The following is a 22,595-nucleotide window of genomic DNA, read 5'->3' as shown; positions in this document are numbered from 1 at the left end:
TGTCAGAACCGTAGCGAGGCAGAAGTCGCGAGCGCACTTGCCGTGACAGTAGCTGGCAATCCCCGCTTCAGTAGATGGGATTAGTATAAATCGAATATACGTGACTTGAACCCTAATACCTACTTAGGTACGATCGTACTGAAGGCCATTCAACAGAGACAAAGCGGAGCAGCCAGCCTTGTGGCCGCGGAGCAGTTTGCGGAGCCCCGCGGACCGTGGCTGCTAGCGTGGCAGGGTCCCAGTGGGATGGAAACGGCTAAAATAGCGCGCATAAGTCCTTAAGGTTGGGTACCTCGCGATGCGAGGAGCGAGTTACATCATGGTACTACCTGCCTGTAGATACCATTGATGATAAAGAAAGGAAGGAGGGTCTAGTCGAACCAGGTAGTGAACTGAATCAGACCTGAGCAATAGTACTTAATGCATGCACAGACCACCTCTAGCTGCCCTACTGCTACTGGGGACTGTTACTGAATTAAGTAGGTAAGTACCTAGGGACTTCAGTTTGACCGTACTTAGGCAGGTACGTTACCGACTAATACGTCAACCCTCAAACGAATGTTTTCAGTCATTCACCAGTCATCTGCCAGCCTGTGAGACAGTCAGGCCCCCAGGCCCCCAGGCCACAACGAATAAATGCATCTGTCGTTTGCTTCTCCGGAATTCTCTCCAACTCACAATGCAACACCACTCGACACCACCCAGGCATAAAAGTCACATATTACAAATCGACTAAATACACAACATTGGCCCGCCAACCTTCCTTTGTATGCTACCAAACCCCCAAATACTATCGCTGGTATACCGCGCAATCGCCAATATGGCCCAACGGTCAGGCTCAGGTGTCGGCCAAATTACATGCCCATTACAGGCCGCAGAGTACCTGAAGCATGCTGGCAGGACTGCTTCCGCCCTAGTCGCCCACGGTCTTGTCCGTCTGCCACTCGGCCGCTACAACGCGAAAACACACATCCTGGATTCGGCCTGCGGCCCGGGCATTGTCACCAAGTTACTGCTGTCGTCCTCTTCCTCTCCTCAAGAGGTCCATGTCCCTGGCCTACCGCTGAGCCCCCCGCCCCGCGTTGTCGGCATCGACATCTCCGCTGACATGGTCGCCTCCTACGTTGGCCAGAAAGAGACGCTCGGGTGGGGCACGGCAGAGGCCTTTGTCCAGGATGCCGGTGACTTGGCCTGCTTTGCCGACCAGACGTTTGACGCCATCATCATGAACCTCGGCCTTTTCATGGTTCCGGACCCGGCTCACTGCGCCACCGAGATGCATCGAGTCTTGAAGCCGGGCGGTCACCTCGTCGTCACCACCTGGAAGCGTGCCGGCGTCCATCACCTAATACAGAAGGTCGTCGACGCCATCCATGGACCTGGCCGCCAGAACGTGCTGCCGATACCGCCCGAGTGGACGACGAGCGAGAAGCTGGTACGCGTGCTGCGCTCGGGTGGTTTTGACGTCAACCAGGAAGCGCACATACGGGCCGAGGCGGTCAAGTGGCAGGTGGAGAGTGTCGAGGAGATCGTCGAGCACCTGAGCGCGCCCCATTGGATGGATAAGCACTGCTCCGGGTGGTCCGAAGACGACAAGGTGAGGTGGAAGGGAGAGATTGTGAACCAATTGAGCGAAGAGGAGAGGGCTACGTCCAGTGTTTCCATGATTGGCTGGGTCTGTGTTGTTCCCAAGGCCGAAGAGTGAAGGAGAATTTCATGTCATCAAGGCAATAGAAAATTAATATGTTTTCTCTTTTACATAACTATTGCTCTGCTCACCTCACCATGCGACTCTAGTAATGCCAACATCCAAACTCGCATGCGATCTTGACCTAAGGCTAGCAAGACCATCCACATATCGTCTGGATGGCCCTTCGCCGGTATTACTATGGAGCTCCCAGAGTTCGACTGTAGCTCGATACCAACAACTCCTCATTGGCCTGATTGGCCATGTCACTCTTTGGTATTTGCTGCCAACGTGTCGCTGTCCTTGGGAGGTCCCCTGCTTCGGAACAAGACCTTTGCTTCACGGTTAGGAACCATCTGGGCTTCAAAAGCCATGCCGGGTGGGCGCGAAGATCTCTTCCCATCCCATTGGAACTCGTAGTGCTGCAGGAGGCGACCGAGGACCAGCTTGGCCTTCTTGACGGCATAAAACCGACCAGGGCAGGCGTGCGGCCCGTACCCGAATCTGCCGAGCGTGCACGCAGTTAGCCACAACCACCACCGTCGCCCCGTCTGTCTCATCAAGAGGGAGGGATGGGAGGGACGCTTGCTTACTGGAGGAAAGTCGTGTCGACGGTAGAGGCGCTTGCCGCCTTCTGCCGGCCTTCGAGTTTGGCGAAGCGAAAGCCGTCGAACTGCCGCGGGTCTTTGTAGTTGTTGGGGTCCATGTGTATGGCCAGCGATGGGAAAATCATCTTCTGGCCTCGCTGGAGCTTGAAGCCGTCGTGAAAGGTGAAGGAATCATCCATGACGGTACGGGCAACGGTAACTATGGTCGCCGCTCGGGGGCGAACCAGAAGTTTAGCCAGGGTCGGTTGAACATCACGAGGAGCCAAAGGGGCGAGAGAGAGAGAGAAGGGCACTCACGCGAACCAGCCGGATACATGCGCATGGTCTCTCGGAAGAAGCTATCCAACAAGGACATGTTGTTGAGCGCGCCGTCGGTCCAGCCTCCCTGTTCCAGCAGCACGCGCTCAATCTCTTGCCGGAGCGGCTCGACGTAGCCGGGAAGCATGAGCAGCTGGTAGAGGGCGTGCGTGACCAGGACGCCGGTGGCGCTGCTGGCGGCGAAGGTCTGCTGGAGCAGGTGGTGGGCCTGGCGCCGGGGCGTCTCGTCGCCGGGGATGGAGCCGGGCGTGTCGAGGATCCACTGCAGCATGTCCTCGTGCTCGGCCGCGATATCGGCGCCGTTGTCGCGGTCGATCATCCGGTTCTGGATGACGGGCAGGAGCATGCCCGTCGCGTGGTCCAGGTTCCGCCGGTGCCCGCCGATGGTCAGCCACGCGAACAGCCGCCGCAGCGGGCCCAGCGCCACAAAGTTCCACAGCGTGCCGTGCACCAGCACCGTGCGCGCGAACCGGGCCGTGACGTCCAGGTACTCCTCGTCGCGGCACAGCTGCGGCCCCACGAGCACCCGCGACGTGGTGCGGTGGATCAGTCGCGCGCAGAGCCCGGCGGCGTTGTAGCTTCTCCATTCTGAAACAGCCTATTCATCAGCATCCGCGTTGCAACATAAGATGAAGGGGGTACTGCGAACCGGCGATGTCCCCCATCTCCTTCTCCACCGCGAAGTCTGCTTCATCAGCCAGCAGGGGGACAAGCTTGGCTATATTTCTCCGTCAGTAAGTCCTTTCAGTTCTCGCAAAGCCGTCAGAGAGACGTAGGGGTAGCTCACGAAACCTCTTGTTAAGATATTGAGTGACAACTTTGATCTCAACGTTGCTACTGTAAAGGTTTCCCACGGATGCTTGCATATTAAAAGACTGCAACGTGGGGAGAGGTGAGAAATCCGTTTTCTATGGTCGGGGTGGTCGGGCGTGATGGCAGCACTCACGTCGCTCAAAGCCTGGAAGAAGCTTAAACTTTTGGGCGCCGCCGATTTGATGTCGGCGAGATACTTGGGCGGGAGGACCCAGTAGTCTTCACCAAACACCTTGGCGAGGAAGGGTTGGCCTTTAGAGTGGTACTGGAGGTTCCTGTCAGCTCGTGGCTTCCGATCGCCGTAGCACTACTACTCGCAGCACTCCTGGGCCGCTTACCTTGGTGTAACCCTCCTGAGAATAGTGATCCATGGCCCAGCGCGAGGGCGTTTCGCGGGTGAAGAAGGTGCGCAGGCGAGACTTGCCGACTCGCTTATACCGACTAAACAAGCGCAGGACAGCCCTGCTCACCAGCAGAGCCACGGCCAGGCCGAAGAAGGCTTGGGTAACGGGGGCGTGGGAAGGCATTACTATCGGACGTTATTTGCTACTGTGAAGGTGTGTTGCCTTCGTCTTCGTTATTCTAGAAGTTGTACTGATTCACATCCTCGACCTACGCTGATGATATGCGAACTTGTAATCTTATCTTTGAGATGTCCTCTTATTTCCTGTCATTATCGTAGTGGATACGCCTGCCTCTGTTCGGTAACCGAGCCAATACGCCCCGGACGCCGGTTTGGCGGGACCCCGACCAATGAGGACGCTTCCGAGGAACAACATGAGATTCAATTCATGACCGATACACATACGCCCGCGCCCATTTGGTGTACTTGAATCACCGTCGACAGAGGTTTGGATTTTATTTAGCCGGTTTTGCTTGTAACGACTCTACTTGCACCCAACTTACTGATATGCCCATGATATATTTACAAGCCCCCATCAAATGGTATTACGTGGGGAGACCAACGAGGTAATAGCAACTGTAAAAGATGTTCCTGTAAGATAAATGCGAGTCATGATTAAGTAACATCGTAATTGCTTCCCTTTAGTAATGACAAGTACATATAAATAAAGTTTCTACTCTCCCTGTTGTGCAAGACTCTGTGGATGCATGGAGAAGAGGTGTTACAGGGGTTCAGACATGAAATTTGGCAAGACTATGAATAACTCTAGTAAAAATAACCATATGGCCTTAGATACAACTTAGATGCCATTGCCGTTGGACAACGTTGCTTCAGCGTTCGACGACGACCGTCGCCCATAGACCAAATGAAATCTCTGGAAACTACCCACAGTGGAAAGCTCGCGCTGCAAGTCTTCATGCAGCTGGTCAAAGTAGTTGGCGTCAAGGTCCAGTCCGGGAATATCTAGACGGCCTGTCAGTGGAGTGACAAGAAAGACGCGAGAGTGTGGCGGGGGGGAGGGGGACAGTCATACCTCCTCTAGCGGCCTTGAGACCTCGCACCACCGAAAGCAGGTTCTCGGTCGTGCTTTGCTTCAGTTCCTGGGTCGGCGCCAGGGCCCCGACGGGGCAGTTCAGCAGCGTCTCCACCACGTCGCGGGCCCCGGCCTCGCGCAGCCAGCCCCGCAGAGAGAGGCCGTACTGGCCCGACTTGCCCGCCGCGGCGCGGCAGCGCATCACGAGCTCCCCGAACCGGACCGTGGCGGGGTAGCGGGACGCCTGCTCGGGGCTGAACCCCCCGGAGTGGTCGCACTCCAGCAGCTGGATCCAGCCGCCCGGCTTGGTCAGGGAGAAGAGTGAGGCGACTACCTTTTGGGCCGAGACGGGGTCACAGGACGACAAGACGAGCTTCTGGTGGACCACGTCGAAGGATGCGTGCCAGTCAGAAGGCCACTCCTCAGTAACTGATTGCTTGACGAAGTGGACGTTGGGCGGCGGGGACGGCGGGAAGTAGTAGGTCGTGATGTCGGCCCCCACAAACCTGGTGCTCTTGGGCAGTACCGAGCCAAGGTCCATCAACCAATGCCCTAATCACGCTCGGCAAGGTCAGCAACTGTGCCATCACATGTCACTGAGGGGGGGGGGGGGGGTGGGTTAAAACATGCCGTCTGCAGTTCCAGAATCAAGAATCCGCATCGACTCCTTGACTGGATTGACGGGACAGTGCAGCAGGCTGCCCATGCTGGCTTTGATCCAGTCGTGCTGGGAGCGCAGGTGTCGAACTTCCCTGTTGCCGGCCTCCACTTCGGCCGAGGGCACGAGCTCGATGGCCTTGACCCATGCATTGCGCAGGTGGTAGATCTTGCGCACCTCCCAGCCCGCCTGCTGGACCAGGTCGCGCCAATGGGCCTCGGTCCTTTCCTGGCCGTTGGCCGTCATCATCATGTGGATATCGCCGTACCGGGAGAGCCTTTGCGCCTGCCCGTCCGAGAGAATGGTTTCCATGACGATCAGCCGGCTCTTCGGGCCCGTGACCATGGCTCGCCGAATGTTGGAAAGAATCTTGACGGCCTCGGGGTCTTTCCAGTCGTGCAGGCACCATTTCATGACATAGGTCTCCGACGGCGGGACGCTGTCGAAGAAGTCGCCGCCGATGAGGCTTTCGGGGGCTATTCTGTCGCCCACGTCTGCATACTTGGCGCCTTGGCCATGAAAGGCCGCCTTGGCCTGTTCGACGACATGAGGCAGGTCGTAAATTCCGCCGCGCAGCTTCTTGTATCGGCGCAGAAGGGTGGCCATGAGCCCCCCTCCGCCTCCGCCGACATCAATCAACAAGCTCGCGGCGTCGTCGAGCTCGTCCCACGGGTAGTCCTGGAGGATTCCCGGGGCCATGGCCTCGGCGCCGCCGCCCAGGGTGCGGTGCAGGAGTCCCACCCACCCCTGTTCCTGGAAGTAGGCAAACATGTTGGCGTCGGTCTCAAAGTTGATCTGCGCCGGCGACCTGGTCATGTGTTTCCGCGTCGACTCGGGAATGCCCCGCGCCATGTCGTACATCTGGTTGCCGTACAGCTCCACCCAGTTGCGCCACTGGGTCCAATGGTCGGTCCGGAGCAGCGACGAAGCATCGTTGTTGCTGTACGTCCCCGTCGCCGGGTCGAAAGCAAAGATGCCGTTGTTGTAGAGAACTCGGAGCACCTGTTCGAGGCGGTCAGGCCGCGCGCCACTGGCCTCGCTGAGCCGCGACAATGTCATCGGCCCGCCGGCGAGGACGTCAGGTACGTTTCTCTCCACGGCCGCATTGAGACACTTGGAATTGACATAGCCTAGTGGGCAGATAGTCAGCAGCGACCACTTCCAGGCCGGTTCCGGTTGTGAGAGGAGAGGAGAGGAGAGGAGAGGTGAGACATACCTAGGAAATGGTCCGCTAGGATCGCGCTCCGTGGCTCTAACAGCCGCTGCGCAGTGTGCAAAACATTGACGGCATCCGCAGCTAACCGAGACAGACGCTCGTCAGGTAAGCCGTCTTGGTCGTGGAGTCTTGCTCTTAGAGCCTCAGCAAGCGGCCCCACTAGGTAGGAGAGGGTAGAGGTGACTGATGACGTGAGGTTTTCAAGAACAAGACTCAGGGTGCCAATGGCATCCATCTTGGTACTCGCCTCGCCGTTGATGGTGGGGTGGTCTCCCAGACGACGCGCCCCGTCCTTTGCCAAGCCTACAGCAGCCATGTCTCCGCTAAATGATTCAAAGATTGCAAAATACCGGGAGAAGACGGGTACATCGTACTCCAAAGGCAATGCCAATCAGACGGCCGAGCTCTGTTATTTGACGGCGAGGATGGTATCGTATGAGCATAGCGCGGACTCCGAAGAGCCCTCCGAGCTTCTAGACCAGGCATCGAATGGAAAAGAAGCCTTGTCAGCATCCCCCTAATCGCGTTCGGGATCTGGTTTCTCCACGGGCACCATGGCCGGTGACCGTTACCCAGTACCCTTTTTGGGGGGGGGGGCGGCTAGCTTCGACATGGTTGAGAGTCTGCCCCCCGAGACCTGCAGATTTGCCAAGCCCCGCATCTTGCTTAGGACCGCCATACCAGGGTCAAAGGCGCTGCGCTCTTCCGCATTTCTCAACTTCTTGGCTTCAGCTCAAACGGGTCGCAGACAGCCTTTTGATTGGCAGCACGGCACAAAGAGTACTTATGATTTCGTTCCTTCTCTTTTCATTTATCCAATAATACAATCAGCACACTTCATCCAAATCTTGGGGTTGGCAGCACCCAGCTCACACAGTGGTGCTACCAAAAAGTCCGATAACCTGGCATTCTCTCCGGGGTTTGTGTGATAGTTACCAACAAAGCAAGGGACAATCACTGTAAGAGGTAGTACTGCGCTGTTTGGCGTGGAAACGATGGTTTTAGAGGACAACAACTCAGAATAACTTTGGAGTCCGCCGCGTCGGCCGTGATGAGTGAAACCACGTGAAATTGTCAACGTGATGACCTGTCCCTATGGCTATATGTAGTTTTCTATGTTCACACACATCCCAAGAGACTCAGCTCCCCTGCTCAATGTTGCCATCGACGCCTTGGCTACTCTGGTTCAACAAATCCAGCAATCTTTGCAACCGGTCCCGGAACTCCCGACACCATATTTCTTGTACGTTCGCCGCGCTGGTCGAGGCGGGCGACTTCTCCTTGCTGCGCTTCTGCCGCAGCTGGGAAGGTAGGGACAGCGTCCGCAAGAGCTCCTGGCGCATGAGCTGGACGCAGAAGGCCAGCTGCTCGCCGTTGTCGTACTGCAGAGACCCGAAGCTCACCCGCGGCAACGAGTAGCGGAACCGAAGCGTCTCACGGGGGCGACCCGGATCCGTGCCCGAGGGAGTCTCCTCGACGTAAAGGGACTTCTCGAACACGCATATCACAAGGTTGAGCGCCACTGCTACCAGGGTACGACTACTCGTACAATGCTCAAAGTCGTCTTCTTGCACGATGCCCAACAGCCGCCGGGTGTGGCTTTTGCAGGTGCTTAGAATACCGTCGAGGCTGTGCGACCTTTTCGTACTTGTGATGCCCACTAGCGAATTAATGATCTCAAAGAAGGCCGCCACATTGCCTATCGGAAGATGCGCGCCATCCTCTATCCTGGAGGATCCTCCGCACTCGCCTGATTTCCGCGGAGTCGCTCTTATGCTGCTGTTGGCAACCACTGATGGAACCGGTACATCGTGGTGAGTGTCTTCCGGCGGCTGCTCCGCAGTGGGAAACGTCCACTGGCTTAGATCTACGTCACCCTCCGCCACTGACGCGAGGGACGTACCCGCCACGTTCAAAGACATGTCCAAGTCCATGTCGGGTATATTAAAGAAAGTCGAGCTGTCCTCTGGCATGGCGAAATCGGTTTCGTCTCCGAACTCGAGGCTTTCCCCCCATAGTGACATATCTGAACCACAAGGGGGGTTGGGTTGCGTTACGGGCGGCGTCGTCGCCGAAGCCTGCGATGCAACAGCTGTCGTGGAGGACGAGCACTGGGACGACGTGCTGCCGTGCTGTAGACTGGGCCGCCTTCGGCTGCGTATCCCGGCAACCTTGCCTACCATGGACACTTCATACTTGCAGGGCAAGTCCAGGTCGCTACACCGGCTACAGCCGGTTTTCTGACCACTGCACTTTGTCTGTGGACTTGTTAGCAGGGTCCAACGATCCCAACGGAGTGAGTCATGGAGATACACACCTTGGCAGCGTGACAACTGTTACACGCTGACCGGAGCTTGACGGGTCTGGGTGACTCGTGGGGCATTGTAATCATACGCTGGTATGGCGTTGAAGGAAAGGGGAACAGGCGGGAAGAAGATGGATAGCAATGGGTGCGAGGCATCGGTGTTTGGTGGTAAAAGCGAAGGCTAAAAGAAGACCGACCGCTGCGATGCGCTATTCACAATACCTACTTAGTCAATCGAGGTGGTGTGCACGACATGATGCAGGCTCCAAGCAAACCATCCTGTACCCCGCTCCGTGAAGCGGACGTGTTGAGGCGCGACGGCAACCAGTCCGAGTTGGATAGGGGAGTGGCCCTTCGGAGACTTTAAAGGAAGCAGGGAAGGTCCTCCTAAGGACGTGTTGCCTGTCAGATGGCTTACCGTAAGCTGGCTGAATCTGACCCGCCCAAGTGCATGCCACCCCCGTAAGCCAAATGTCTCAGCAGTATCTTTATTTCCGGCGGTTAGCTTTTCGGCCGCAGGTTTCTGGCTTGTCCGGCTTCGTGCCGTCACGTCTATTACCGGCCAATCAGGTCGTACATGTTCGCTGGAAGACAGTAGCACCGCCGGGGGAGGGCTTATATGATTATCGAGCTCATTGTGCATGGGTTATCCCCTTGACCGCTAAATACAGCTCAAACAGTGGAGACACAATCTATTATATCTGATTGGGGGCATAGGCCAGACACCGGCATGTGCTGTGCTGTGTCGTTGAAGTCTACGGTCTACACGCTGCTTGATTGGATGCACCCTTCAAAATCAGATGTCTCCACCACTGCTTGAGCTGTATTTCGCGATCAAGGGGATGGATGTAGGTGTGGCATCCCTTGTGCTCGGTCCTTATCCCTCCTTCGTCTCCAACATTTCCGGCGCGGATCAAATCTCGTACCACCAAGTATAGGATTGCTCGCGCTCGGCCCTCGAGGCCTTCCGACGAACGTTGTCTCTATTTCGACAACAACACGGAAGAGGACGAGGTGGCGGTGACGATGCAACACCTGTATCAGCTAACAACCCGTCCGATCAGCGGGGCCAAAAGAGGCGGGCTGAAGAGGGCGTCAATTCAACCGTAAGCTGCAGCAGACCGCAGAAAGTAAAACACGTCCTGAGCATTAGGGGTAATAGGTTACTTATGCAGCTCTGATACGGCTGCTGCGATGTGACAACCGCCACATCTTCATGTAGTGGAAAAGCTTCTGTTGACGTCTACTACTACCTAGATATTCCGATTGTGTAGTGGTAGGAACAAGTTACTTTTCCCGCCGCACAAACTAGGCAGGTGTCTAGCTACTTGTCTAGTTGTATTGCATATGGCTAGGCGGCACGACGCGGCCGAGCGCGATGGCTTCAAACCAGCCGTTGACGCAGTCCAGAGGCGCATCGCTCCTGCAAGACTCCCAAATCTCATTGATTCCATCTACCACCCAGGATTCCAGAGCCCCTTTCGCTCGCCAGGCGAAGAGCTGCTGCAACTGCTCCGCGTTTTCAGCGCTGGTGATGATCTTGTCGCCGTCTTGGAAGCGGAGCGACGAGTGGAAGTTGATCCATCGCCATGCTAGTTCCACCTCTTGAAGGCGGCATTGCTGTGCAAGATGACGCCAAGAGTCCAGCGCGGCTAGGTAAGCCGGCTGGTTGAACAAGGCCTGATAGACCAGGCCGTCTACATCGGCATTGTCGAAGCGGCCTTTCCCGTCCTTGATTGCATCCGGGCTGACCATGAAATAGGTGGCGCCGAGCGGGGAGTAGCAGTAGAAGGCCATTCCCAACCGTCGCAAAGTAGGAAGCAATTCGGCCTCTCCGCGGCGGCAAACCGCATTGTAGAGCCCCTGATAGACGGTGGGCAGGACGTAGCCCTTGGCCTTTCCGTAGTCATGGAAACGTTGCACATCGTCGGCGACAAAATTCGACAGGCCGAACTAGAAGAGCGTGGCGTCAGCCATATGCATGCCACCCGGGACGGCACGGCACGGGACGGCGTTCTCGTGACAGGCTAAACCCACCCTCTTGAAGCACCCTGATTGGTACAGTTCTTGAATGGCTTCGTAGCTATCCTCCATTGGGACACTTGGATTCGGGGCGTGGAGATAGTAAATGTCGAACTGGGGTCGTCCGCGTCAGCCGCCCATTTCGGTCGATTAATACACCGCCAGGGAATGCCATTAACGCACCTTGGTCGATCCGTCCTGGGGGAAGCCCAAGTCCTCCATGGAACGGGAGGCGCTTTCGAGGACTTCAGGCTTCGAGTTGCGACCTGGTGACGCTTTGCCATGCACGACGAAACGGCCAGGGACGTCCAGCGAAGACAGGAGCTTTTCGCAGCCCTCCTGTAGGCGACGGTAGGATTTCAGCTAATGCACGACGGACTGACACACACACACACAACGTAGCACTTACGTAAATGACGCCACTGTCAATCTCTTGGATGCCATTCTGCTCGCAAGCTTCCAAGAGCAGCCTTTGATTGGCCTGGCCTTTCCTGTCGAACTGGAACGCGCCAAAGACGATTGATGACCCCATCTTGCAATGTCCGGTGGTCGGGCTCGTGTCAATGGATAGGGATCTCTTACGAGTGAAGAGTGGTTGCTGGCAGTCAATGGAGCCTGATATGTGTTTTGAAAAGATAACGCACGACGGCACTTCTTGAGCTTTGGCGGAAGCCGGTGGCCTGCGATCAGCCCACGCCCCGGTCTCCGAGATTCCGTCGGCATCCCGTCGGTGTCGTCGTGGTTGGACGATGGCATCCATAGGGTTAAACCATTCCTTTTTGCTCCGTAATGGACTTTGGTAACACACCCTTGATGTCGTGGTATCAGATGCCCTCTCGACATCCAACCCTTGCCTCGGGATACTGTAATGCGCGGTGTGTCAACTTCGAGAGCTTCCCCTAACCTCTTTCTAGTCAAAGACTTCGAAGCCACTTACTACCGTAGGATGATCCCTCTGCGAGAGTCCGAAGGGAGCATACTCCCCCACCTCTTGTTGCTCCTGGTCCCGATCACGACCCTTGCAGGCCCACGGTTCCCCCAGCGGAGGAGCTTGGCCATTTCCGCCATCATAGGACTGGCGATTGCCTGTCATGCCAACCAATTCACCCAAAGCCTTGGTCTGGCGAACCTCCTTTCGTTGGCTTGGCCGCATTACCTGCTGTGCCTCGCCAACTTTGTCTTTGCCTCCGCCGAGGGGCCCGAGGGCGACCTCTGGCGCATAGACCGCCCGCCACGCGAGGCGCTGTCGTTGCCCGCCTTCTCCTTGCGCAAGTTCATCTGGGCCTTTGTTACTCTCTTTAACACCCGCGGCATACGCTGGAACTACGAGGTTCCGTATCCGCCCCGGAGAGTCGGCAAGGGGGGAGAGAGAAGGCACGGCGAGATTCGTACTGCTGCAGCTGGTCGATCTCGTCTGGATGGTTCTCATGGCCGATCTCGTTTCGCAGCTAGGGCGCCATTGTTTCTTCATCGACCCTGCGACGAACCAGGTCCACACGGATACGAAGCGTTTGTCCGTGAGAGGCCATGGAGCTCTCGATTCTATGCTGCGGGTGTTCGTCTTTGGAGCCGGGCCGTATTTCTTCATCAACATACAATACGTCCTATGCTCCATCCCGTGGGTCCTCATGGGCTGGAGCCAGCCGCAGGTGAGTTTCGAACAAGAAAGAGCGGTCTGGCCCCCATAACTGTTTTCCTCGTTTTGCTGACAAGGCGAAATCCAGGACTGGCCGCCGTTGTTTGGCCATCTTTCCGAGGCCACCACGGTACGGAAATTCTGGAACCGCTTTTGGCACCATATAATTAGAAACGTAGGTTCCCCTGGCAAGTTCGCCCTCTTGGTCCTTTGGCCATCTCAATCCCCCAGATTTTCTTTCCCGCGGCATTGGTGGTCTCTAACAATGGTGTCAGAGCCTCACGAGCTTTTCAACCGCTGCATCACGCCATCTGGGGCTCACGAAAGGATCCACGTTATATTCGTATTCGCATCTCTGGATTGCCTTCACCATTTCGGCAGTGATGCATGCCGGATCCATGGTGATATTACCATCTCCCGTGAATATTAGCTTGGCAGAAAGAACGGTTGGGCTTGTTGTCTTCTTTCTGTGGCAGGCGTTTGCAATCAGCGTGGAAGACTTTGTACAGTGGGCATATGGACGTATAACAGGAGGGCACTCTGGTGGTTCCTGGCATCCATGGTTCGGGTACATGTGGGTAGTTTGCTCATTCTGGTATTCGCTTCCACATGCTGGGGGAGTCTTCCTCAGGTTGCGGATGGGGCAAGACTCTCCGCTGCCGTTCTCTGTTTTTCGGCCGCTGGCAGAGAGACTGTCTCTGGCCATGGCCTCGGCGTAGTTCAGGCGCAGATAGAAGGGCCCGCGCAACCGGGGAAAGTCGTCAAGAGGTGGTGGGCACGTTCTTGCCCAAGGTAATCCATGGACGAGTATCCATACCAGGGTTGATGGCACGAGGCTTTGGTACAACGGGGCAATGTGTGTAGAATCTTCTTACGAAACCAGAGGAATACATGCGAAATCAGGAACAACAGCATGAATCTGAGATAGTGTGTGTTTGTGATGGACGTAAATTCCTAGGTTACGTGAAACATCTATGGTCAGGGCTATGAAAAGAGTCGAGGGCATGCCCCAACCCTATCCAACTTCCAGGGAGTGATCGATTTCAGATTGCGCAATTCTATGTATTATGGCACAATATGCACGTGGTACTGCTAGTATGGTTTTACTCGGTAAGGGTAAACACACAGAGGGCGACCCCACCAACACTGGAAAGTACGTCATAATTTAGGCACTTGTGTAACATTGGCTATATATGCAGGCTTCAGCTTCGGTGCATTCCGATGAACACAAACGATCCCTCCCTCACGGCGATCCCCGACCCCAGCCGGCCTGCAATTTGGCAGCCGCACCTGCACCTGCAAACGACCCCGTCGCGATCGCGTTGGCTACCATTTTGCCTGGAACGGAGCAGTCTCCTACAGCAAAGACGCCGGGGGCGCTGGTCTCTTGGAAGGGGGGCGTAGTGAGGATGTCGCCCTGTGGGGTGAGCTGGAGGCCCAGCTGCTGTGCGAAGGGGCCGTTCAGCAACGTCTTGGGGCGGTGGACCAAGAACCCCTCGGGCGCATCCGGCCCCTCGCTGAAGGACACGGTGACGGCGGCGCCGGCGGGCTCCTTGGCGAGCCGCGTGATGGGGCGCGTGTCCGTGACAATCAGGCCCTGCTCCTCGGGCCGGAGCCCCTTGGCAAGCTCCATCGCCAGCTCTTCGGACCCGTCGGTGTAGAGGGTGACCTTGCCGGCGAGCTGCTTGGCGCCACGAGCGAGATGAAGAGCCGGGGGCACATTGGCCAGGTCCCCAATGGCCAGAACGCCCGCCGTGTCTACTCCCTGTTCCTCATAGCCGTGACAGAAAAGGCAGTGGAATCTACCAAGGTCAATATCAGAGGGGAGAATGTTTTTTTTACCGATGAATAGGTGTCTACTCACATGCCGCGGGCCCAGCATTCATCATAGCCCTCGATGTCGGGCAACACATCCTGAACGCCAGTCGCCAGGACAACAACCCGACCAAGCCAGGTTCGGCCATCGGCGCTGGTGGCTTCGAAGTTGCCATTGGCATTCTTCTTGATCTGCGTCAGAGCTGCATCATGGAAGGTAACGGTATTGTATCGGTCCAGGAGCTCGGCGCGGGCAGACTTGCGGAATTCGACCGGGTTCTGGTGATCCCACGTGGGCAAGGTGTGCATGTGCGTTGCCCGCTGGTTGCGGTACACGCCGGAGTCGAACACCACGGCTGTCTGCAGGGCCCGCGATAGGGTGAGCGCAGAGCTTAGGCCTGCCGGCCCGGCGCCGACGATCAGGACATCGTACATTGTTGACAACGTCATTTTACTGAAGAAACCGACCATGAACGCTGCTTTTTCCAAGTGTGTAGAATATTCCACGGGATGAAAAAGACGTTACAAGACGTTTAATTCGGCTTACTAAGCAGGGGTTGAAGATCTAATAAGCAGACTACGTACGAGTTGCGAGTCTGCGAAACGTTCATTCATTTATCATCTTGCTCTCGACAATCATGCGTTCATACTGATTACGGCCACCATCCGGGGTGCCCGCCTGAAGAGATATGCAAATACTGCAGTGTGGTTGGGGTCTGGTCAATGTCCCGAGCGACCACTCGGAAACTAATCGGCTACATTCCATTGGCTCGGAGACTTTTTTCTGCAACCACTAGATGGAAAACAAATATGGCGCCCTTGAGCAAGTGAGCCTCGTCCGGATCCCGGTTTCGTCATTGGCAGTCATTCCCTCCTTGCCGAATCTCTGCGTATGTAAGTTTCGCAATACATGCACCTGGCGCCATTTTCGTACCGATTGATGTTCCCATGGCGGCTTTGGAAAATGCGAGTACATGGCGGGTACATGATGCCAGGCCGACGCGGATGCCTTGACGCGGCATTGCTGTCTTGAGGCGTGTCTCAGATCCTGTTCGAACGCGTGCAGATCATTATCCGCTTACAAATGCAGCCTCCAATATCGATGCTGCCGATCATTGGTTTAATTTGACCAGAGGCTGGCTCAAGTCTCCGAGATGTTTAAGTCTCCGAGGAACGAATTTCCAGAGAAGGGTAGCAGCTTGTCAAAAGGCTTCCTGCGGAAGGCCCCTGGAAAACTTCCGTTGCGGGAGTTCCAACTACAGCAGCAACTGCAACTGAAAGCGAAAGAGAAAACAACTCAGACCGCGCACCATGGCGAAAAGCACGCATTCCTCGCAGGTTCCATGGTCGGACGCCGAACCTCGTTCTGAACCCAGCAAAGACCTGCCACACGATAACAAGGAGGTGCCTGCAGAGGCAAAGCCTACCGACAGCGGTGCGCCGCATCATGGATTCGGTTTTTGGATGGTGTTTGTCTCCCTCTGCCTGGCATCCTTCCTGGCGGCGCTAGATGTCACCGTCATCACGACCGCCCTGCCGACCATCACCGACGCCATCGGGGGCGGTGACCAGTACGTCTGGATTGCCAACACGTATGTCATCACGTCCACGGCGGTCCAGCCCTTCTTCGGCCAGCTGTCCAACATCTTCGGGCGACGCTATGTCACCCTCGCCGCCGTGGCCCTCTTCCTACTCGGCAGCGGCCTCTCGGGCGGCGCGACTGGCGTCGGCATGCTCATCGCCGGTCGTTGCGTCCAAGGCATGGGATCGGGCGGCATCATGATGCTGCTCGACCTGATTGTTTGCGACCTGGTGCCGCTGCGGGAGCGCGCCAAATACATCGGCATCGTCATGGCCAGCAGTGGTGTCTCGGCCGCTTTGGGACCCCTCATCGGCGGCGCCATTGTGCAGACCATCTCGTGGCGATGGGTCTTTTACATCAATCTTCCCATTGGCGGTCTAGTTCTCATCACCATCGCCATCTTCCTCCGGACCGAATACAAGCGCTCGCCCACCTGGCTGCATGCGCTGGGCCGTATCGACTACTTGGGAAACACCATCTTCATCGCGTCCGTCGTCTCTCTGCTGTTGGGTCTGGTCATGGGCGGTCAGATCTTCCCCTGGCGTTCGTGGAGGGTCATCGTGCCACTGGTCCTAGGCGTCGTCGGCATTGGCGCCTTCATCTTCTACGAAAGCACGAGCCTCTGCAAAGAGCCGACGATACCCCTGGAACTCTTCGGGAATCGTACGTCGGCCATTGCGTACGCTCTGACGTTTTTGACGGCCATGCTGCTGCAGTGGGCTTCTTATTACCTGCCAATCTACTTCCAGGCCATCCAGCTGTCCTCGCCTATTCGGTCGGGCGTGCAGTTGTTGCCCCTGAACTGCTCCCTCATCCCCTTCACCATCATTGCGGGAATCATTGTCTCCAATACGGGGCGGTACCTGCCGGTGCACATTTTCAGCTTCGCGCTGATAACCCTCTCGTTCGGTCTGTTCTCTCGGTGGGACCAAAACACATCCACGGCCGAATGGGTGCTGCTGCAGATTGTGGCCTCGGGCGGCCTCGGCACCACCATGAACACGCCCTTGACGGCGCTCCAAGCCTCTTTGCCCGACTCGTACAATGCCAGTGCCACGGCGACTTACGCTTTCCTTCGCAGCTTCGCCTTCGTATGGGGCATCACGATCCCGGGCATCATCATCAACGGCCAAGTCGGCAATCACGCTTCGGGCATCACCAACGACCCCCGAGTACAGGGTGTTTTGAGGCAGGGTGGTGCGCTGGGGTTCACTAGCCGCGATGCCCTGATGGCATTGAGCGAAGGGACTAGGAGACAACTTGTCGGCCTTTTCACCGACGCATTCAAGATCTCCTGGTATGTGGCCCTGGCGTTTGCACTGCTGGGCTTCATCCTATGTTTTGGCGAAAAGCAGATCGAACTGCGCACTACTCTAGACACAGAGTTTGGTCTCCAGGACGATGGCAATAAGAAGACCGAGGACCATGAGGCCAAGGTCGGTGTATCTGAGGAGCCATCGCACTAAACAAAAGTCGGTACGAGCACCTCTGGTAGGGAAGGGGCTTACTACAAGGTTTATTTTTACCAACTATTCTCGAATTTCGGCTCTTGTATGTTGCTTCTTTCTTTTCCTCTTCATCATGTACGATAATGAATGGTTTTATCGCTGTATAAAAGTAATACTTTTTAATAATACCGAACGACTCGAAAACATCGTTCCACATCAAATTGATTTGCTCTTTTGTGGTATTCCAGCTGTCTAGGTCCATCGGGGGCCGCCATGTCGGTCACCGGATTTCATAAGAATGAATGGCTGGTAACCGGTATTACAAGAACACTACTGTCACAAGTTCGCATTAAACTCAATTGCATCAACGCCTTGGTATCAGCATCCAAATTCGACGATTATCCCTGCCGTCTGATATGAACGACCATGATGACTGGATTCAAACAAACCTCTGCTACTGCAGTTTTCAATGTAGACATGCACCGACGATCTAGTCTTTTGGCACGTATCGCTACTTCCTTCATACTTATTACACTGCTTTGCCTGGTATTTCTCCTGCAGCAAAAGACTTGTGGCGGGCATATTGAGGCGCTGCCCCAGAACCAGCCAATCGAGGACGGCGTGCAGGCGGTCTTGAGTGCCGCCCCTTTGATAGGTGAGTGAGACATATTGATTGCACGCCCCGGGCGCGCAGATACATGAGGGAGCACCGAGTAACAAGGGTAGATGGTCACAACGACTTTGCAATCTGGATTAGGGCGTTCTATCACAATCACATATATGCCGAAAACTTCACTGGAAACGGCCAGCTGTACGGCCAGGTAGACTTCCCACGCCTCAAGAAGGGCCAGCTGAGAGGCCAGTTCTGGAGTGTCTACACGGAATGGTATTTCTGACCCAGATACATGAACCCCGCACATTAATGGGTGCTGTCGAGCGACCGATTGACGGAATTCTAGTCCCGAAAAGCAAAACGACTTCAACGACAGTACCTACCGCGAGACCATCCATGATACCCTGCAGCAGATTGATCTGGTCAGTCGACTGACCAATGCGTACCCCGCCAACATGAAGGCGGTGTCGACAGCCAGTGAGCTCTGGGGCGACTTTCGCTCCCGGAAGCCCCAGATCTCCGGTTTCTTGGGCGTCGAGGGACTGCACCAGATCGGCAACAGCGCTAGCGTTTTGCGCACGTACTATTCCCTGGGCGTGCGCTACGCCTCGCTGACGCACACCTGCCACAACGCCTTTGCGGACAGCTCGGAGCCCGAGGACGGGCGGCCGGCGCATGGAGGGCTCTCGGCGGCCGGGGTGCGCATCGTGGCCGAGATGAACCGCATTGGCATGCTCGTGGACCTGTCGCACTCCAGCTTCGATGCGCAGCGGCAAGCCCTGCGGGTGTCGCGGGCCCCCGTCGTCTTCACGCACTCGGGCGCCTTCGGCGTCTGCGCCCACGCCCGCAACGTGCCCGACGACGTGCTCCGGCGCCTCGCCGCCAATGGCGGTGTCGTCATGGTCAGCTTCTACCCCGCGCATGTGCGCTGCGGCGATCCCCAGGACGCCGCGCTGGCCGACGTGGCCGACCACATCCAGTACGTCGGTGCCCTGATCGGCTACCGGCATGTGGGCATCGGGAGCGACTTCGATGGTATGGCGGCGGGGCCCCGTGGTCTGGAGGACGTGAGCAAGTACCCTCAACTCATCGCGGAGCTGCTCAAGCGGGGGGTGAGTCGGAAGGACCTGGAAGGGGTCGTCGGCGGCAACATACTTCGAGTCCTGGAAGAGGCGGAAAAGGTGGCACGTAGCCTAAAAGACGAGAAGCCGCTGGAGGATGATGTAAAGGACATGTTTGAGGAGATGGCTCAACGTTGACGTGGAAACTATATATAGGTTCAATGTACGGTGGGATCTGGGAGAACTCATTGATCTGGCACTGCATCATTAGAACACTGAATCTAGATATACCCCATCATTTCTCTTTCCAGTCCAAAGCATGGCGGTCAACGTAGCCTTCACCAGCCCGGTCAATAAGCCAGGCCAAGAGCCCTACCTTTCGGCCGAAGACGTTTGGAGTGGCATCCTCGACTCCGTCCGCCGCCCGGAAGAATTCGTCGACTACATCGCCAAGACGGAGATTCTGGAAGATACGGGTTTGGCCTTGAAGAGGATCCTCCATTTTGTCCCTGGTGGGTCCCATGGCGCCCCGGGCGGGAGGTTGGAACAAGACATCACCATTATGCCCGAGTTCAAGGTGAATCTGCACCCCGCCCCCCAGTTACTTATCACGAATTTCTGAACACTGACCAATCCAAGGTCGAATTCGTGGCAGCCACTACGGGGAAAGCTACGTTGATGGTGTCAAGTGAAGCCGATACTGACGGTTCCGATGGTCAAGTTTACATGACCCAATGCTTTGAAGTGGCTTATCCTAAGGGGTGGCACCCAGCAGCGAGGCTGCGGTCAAACAGTTGAATCACCTGTCTGGAGTTGCGCGACGTAACGTTTTGTCAAACATTCAGTCGTTCCGAGACCTGAAATCCAAGAAGCCTTAGGCTGGTTGGGAGAGACGGGAGACGAGGCAGGCTACATAGAAATTCAACATTCAGTGATGGTCCATGTTCATTCAAGTATAGGAACGTATGTTCTGTGGAGGCGAGAAATGAAAACCTTTATTCGTGGATAGAGGAAGCTTTTAATTGCAATTCTGATAATTCATTCTACCGCCAATTATGCCTGTAGGATCTTTCCATTAGGCTCCTCAGCTCCATACGACCTATCGCTGTCCGCATTTCCACTTCTCCATGTAATTCTTCATAACTGTATCTATTTGGCAATATGCAGTAGAATGCGTTGGGTGTATGAGGTTCAATCAATTAAACCGACAGTAAGGCTCCCCGGCCACTAGGGGTCCTTTCGGTTACCGTAGGAAAAAGGAACAAAAAGAAAACACGTGAATGGTGCTAGTGGCTACTCTCCACCAGTGGCAGATGTTCCATACTGTATTACTCTCGCACACTGGGCATCGATTTATATGTTGTCTCTAACCTCGCCATTGGCACCAATTTTGAGACATTCGAGTAATAAAGCAGCATCTTTCAATAACTGACGCTCGCTCGATTGCACTCAAGAATCATGGCCTTAAAAGATTTTCTGAAATCGACGGAGATATCTGTCTCTCCTGGCACCCTCTTCTGGTTCGCCGTTGCGCACTTGCCAGTACTAGCCCTCTACTGGATATGGAAGCAATGGAAAGGGCCACCAAAGCTGGATCTCCCCTGGGTCGGGGACCCAAAGGCACCCGATTTCCGAGAGGCCATGATGGAAGGGGCAAAAAAGGTTGGCGGTGCTTTGCATTCTAACAACGGACGCTAAGCTGATGAAGAAATACAGTACCCAAACTCTCCATATCTCCTGCCATCACCGCTTGGGCGCGTTGTCATATTGCCTCCAACGCTCATCGAAGAACTTCGGCTTCTCCCCACCGAAATCCTTTCGAGCAAGTAAGTCGAGCCCCGCGGGCGGTTCGGGTTGCTGTCGCGCAGCGCTGATGGCCTGGGCCAGGGAACATCACTACCGGCACTTTCTAGGGCGTTGGACGTCCATGGGCACACACGCACCCGAACTTCACTCTGCCCTGACCATCGACCTCCAACGAAACGTCCACAAGGTCATGGAGGCTGCGCAGGCGGAAGTTCCAGATGCATTCGGCAAGAAGATGCCCCTGTGTGATGACTGGACTCCAGTCACCCTGTTTCCTACCCTGCTCGGTATATCGGCGCTGCTGATTGAGAGGACGTGGGTTGGCCTCCCGCTTTCCCGCGAAGAGCCTTGGATCAAGGCGACCACCAGCTACATGACCGACGTGGCCAAGGCAGCCGGAGCCATCCGGGCATGGCCTAAGAGCCTGCGACCCATGATCGCGCCGTTTCTGACCGAGGTGCAGTCGCTCAAGGCCAACCGCAGCGACGTCATTCGCATGATCAAGCCCATGATCCAGGAGCATTTCCGGGCTTTGGAGAACGGCGGCAAAGAAACCTCTGAAAGGCCTGCTGGGGGTGAACTCTTCTCCTGGCTCACGGCAAGGTACAAGGGCGGGGCCACGGCAGAGTCCGTCGCTCGTGATGAATTGATGGCGACCTTCTCCTCCCCTCTACACGGTGACTGCCACCTTTTCCCAGGCCCTGTTTGATCTTGCTTCCAAGCCCGACTACATGGATCCATTAAGAGAGGAGCTGGAACAAGTCCTTTCCGCCGATCCGAATTTGACCCAGAAAACCAGCCTACTCAAGTTGAAGAAGATGGACAGCTTCATCAAAGAATCCCAGAGGATGAACCCGCTTGGCCTCAGTATGTGTTCTATGCCGGTCCCTTTTCGTCATGATTGCTAACAGGCTGCAGCGACCATGATGCGAGTGGTGATGGACCCCAAAGGCCTCAAGCTGTCAACCGGGCACACCATTCCCTATGGCGAGACCGTGTCCGGACCGAATCACGCCGTCAACTTCAACCCGGTGACGTACCCGAACCCCCACGAGTTTGACGGCTTCCGATTCTCCCGTCTCCGAGAGATACCCGGGAACGAGACCAAGTACCAGCTGATCTCGACCAGCACCGAGCACATCAATTTCGGCCACGGCATCAACGCGTGCCCCGGCCGGTTCTTCGCCAGCACCGAGATCAAGATCATGCTTTCCTACCTCATTCAAAAGTACGACATCAAGTTGAAGCCCGGGACAAAGCGCCCTGCCAACGTCTACACCGGGACGGTTGTGTTGCCCGACATGGAAGCTCAGATCCTGTTCAAGACAAGGAAGTAAGCCATATGAGGTTGACCATATTGAAATTGGCCTAGTTGAAATTAACGCCGTGGCTACTTGATATGCAAAGGGTACGGCTCAAGCATAGGAGATAGGAGTGCGCAAGCAGCTGGGTGGGATTTCTCAGTTGTGATAGTCAGTTAGGCTTGTTATATTGAATGCTAGTCTGTCTCTTCCGCTTTCTTGAACTGGTCTTTGAAAATGCGAAACATGTCGAATCTTGTGATCTCTAAT

At 55.9% G+C, this 22,595-nt stretch overlaps 12 protein-coding genes across 12 annotated transcripts; 6 read left to right on the top strand and 6 right to left on the bottom strand.

Annotated features, from left to right (window-relative positions):
* Positions 1-820: 820 nt before the first annotated feature.
* On the top strand, positions 821-1,705 carry PG985_015014 (uncharacterized protein; the record flags this gene model as incomplete). The annotated part of the gene is made up of 1 exon (XM_066834780.1): positions 821-1,705. One exon carries the CDS (start codon positions 821-823, stop codon positions 1,703-1,705), a length of 885 nt encoding a protein of 294 aa, XP_066677390.1.
* A 248-nt stretch (positions 1,706-1,953) lies between these two features.
* Positions 1,954-3,953, bottom strand: PG985_015013 (cytochrome P450; the record flags this gene model as incomplete). The annotated part of the gene is made up of 7 exons (XM_066834779.1): positions 1,954-2,191; positions 2,281-2,494; positions 2,593-3,201; positions 3,263-3,331; positions 3,401-3,488; positions 3,560-3,691; positions 3,765-3,953. 7 exons carry the CDS (start codon positions 3,951-3,953, stop codon positions 1,954-1,956), a joined length of 1,539 nt encoding a protein of 512 aa, XP_066677389.1.
* Positions 3,954-4,628: 675 nt separating this feature from the next.
* PG985_015012 (uncharacterized protein) lies at positions 4,629-5,403 on the bottom strand (the record flags this gene model as incomplete). The annotated part of the gene is made up of 2 exons (XM_066834778.1): positions 4,629-4,792; positions 4,863-5,403. The coding sequence occupies 2 exons, from the start codon at positions 5,401-5,403 to the stop codon at positions 4,629-4,631; spliced, it is 705 nt and encodes a 234-aa protein (XP_066677388.1).
* A 78-nt stretch (positions 5,404-5,481) lies between these two features.
* On the bottom strand, positions 5,482-7,052 carry PG985_015011 (O-methyltransferase-domain-containing protein; the record flags this gene model as incomplete). The annotated part of the gene is made up of 2 exons (XM_066834777.1): positions 5,482-6,650; positions 6,737-7,052. 2 exons carry the CDS (start codon positions 7,050-7,052, stop codon positions 5,482-5,484), a joined length of 1,485 nt encoding a protein of 494 aa, XP_066677387.1.
* Positions 7,053-7,875: 823 nt separating this feature from the next.
* Positions 7,876-9,119, bottom strand: PG985_015010 (uncharacterized protein; the record flags this gene model as incomplete). Its single annotated transcript, XM_066834776.1, has 2 exons — positions 7,876-8,994; positions 9,054-9,119. The coding sequence occupies 2 exons, from the start codon at positions 9,117-9,119 to the stop codon at positions 7,876-7,878; spliced, it is 1,185 nt and encodes a 394-aa protein (XP_066677386.1).
* Positions 9,120-10,373: 1,254 nt separating this feature from the next.
* Positions 10,374-11,595, bottom strand: PG985_015009 (uncharacterized protein; the record flags this gene model as incomplete). The annotated part of the gene is made up of 3 exons (XM_066834775.1): positions 10,374-10,994; positions 11,247-11,402; positions 11,473-11,595. The coding sequence occupies 3 exons, from the start codon at positions 11,593-11,595 to the stop codon at positions 10,374-10,376; spliced, it is 900 nt and encodes a 299-aa protein (XP_066677385.1).
* A 414-nt stretch (positions 11,596-12,009) lies between these two features.
* On the top strand, positions 12,010-13,418 carry PG985_015008 (uncharacterized protein; the record flags this gene model as incomplete). The annotated part of the gene is made up of 4 exons (XM_066834774.1): positions 12,010-12,393; positions 12,416-12,712; positions 12,788-12,874; positions 12,975-13,418. 4 exons carry the CDS (start codon positions 12,010-12,012, stop codon positions 13,416-13,418), a joined length of 1,212 nt encoding a protein of 403 aa, XP_066677384.1.
* A 524-nt stretch (positions 13,419-13,942) lies between these two features.
* On the bottom strand, positions 13,943-14,949 carry PG985_015007 (uncharacterized protein; the record flags this gene model as incomplete). Its single annotated transcript, XM_066834773.1, has 2 exons — positions 13,943-14,501; positions 14,564-14,949. The coding sequence occupies 2 exons, from the start codon at positions 14,947-14,949 to the stop codon at positions 13,943-13,945; spliced, it is 945 nt and encodes a 314-aa protein (XP_066677383.1).
* An 876-nt stretch (positions 14,950-15,825) lies between these two features.
* On the top strand, positions 15,826-17,562 carry PG985_015006 (MFS general substrate transporter; the record flags this gene model as incomplete). The annotated part of the gene is made up of 1 exon (XM_066834772.1): positions 15,826-17,562. The coding sequence occupies one exon, from the start codon at positions 15,826-15,828 to the stop codon at positions 17,560-17,562; it is 1,737 nt and encodes a 578-aa protein (XP_066677382.1).
* Positions 17,563-17,973: 411 nt separating this feature from the next.
* On the top strand, positions 17,974-19,416 carry PG985_015005 (uncharacterized protein; the record flags this gene model as incomplete). Its single annotated transcript, XM_066834771.1, has 3 exons — positions 17,974-18,199; positions 18,271-18,430; positions 18,504-19,416. The coding sequence occupies 3 exons, from the start codon at positions 17,974-17,976 to the stop codon at positions 19,414-19,416; spliced, it is 1,299 nt and encodes a 432-aa protein (XP_066677381.1).
* Positions 19,417-19,537: 121 nt separating this feature from the next.
* PG985_015004 (uncharacterized protein) lies at positions 19,538-20,016 on the top strand (the record flags this gene model as incomplete). Its single annotated transcript, XM_066834770.1, has 2 exons — positions 19,538-19,795; positions 19,858-20,016. The coding sequence occupies 2 exons, from the start codon at positions 19,538-19,540 to the stop codon at positions 20,014-20,016; spliced, it is 417 nt and encodes a 138-aa protein (XP_066677380.1).
* A 1,075-nt stretch (positions 20,017-21,091) lies between these two features.
* PG985_015003 (uncharacterized protein) lies at positions 21,092-22,361 on the top strand (the record flags this gene model as incomplete). Its single annotated transcript, XM_066834769.1, has 3 exons — positions 21,092-21,655; positions 21,723-21,891; positions 21,943-22,361. 3 exons carry the CDS (start codon positions 21,092-21,094, stop codon positions 22,359-22,361), a joined length of 1,152 nt encoding a protein of 383 aa, XP_066677379.1.
* Positions 22,362-22,595: the final 234 nt, after the last annotated feature.

The sequence above is a fragment of the Apiospora marii genome, assembly GCF_038362585.1.
Source record: "Apiospora marii strain CBS 49790 chromosome Unknown utg000012l_segment0_segment0, whole genome shotgun sequence".
Taxonomy (NCBI): Eukaryota; Fungi; Ascomycota; class Sordariomycetes; order Amphisphaeriales; family Apiosporaceae; genus Apiospora; species Apiospora marii.
The sequence above is the reverse complement of the archived record's forward strand: the minus strand, read 5'-3'. Positions and strand labels throughout refer to the sequence as shown.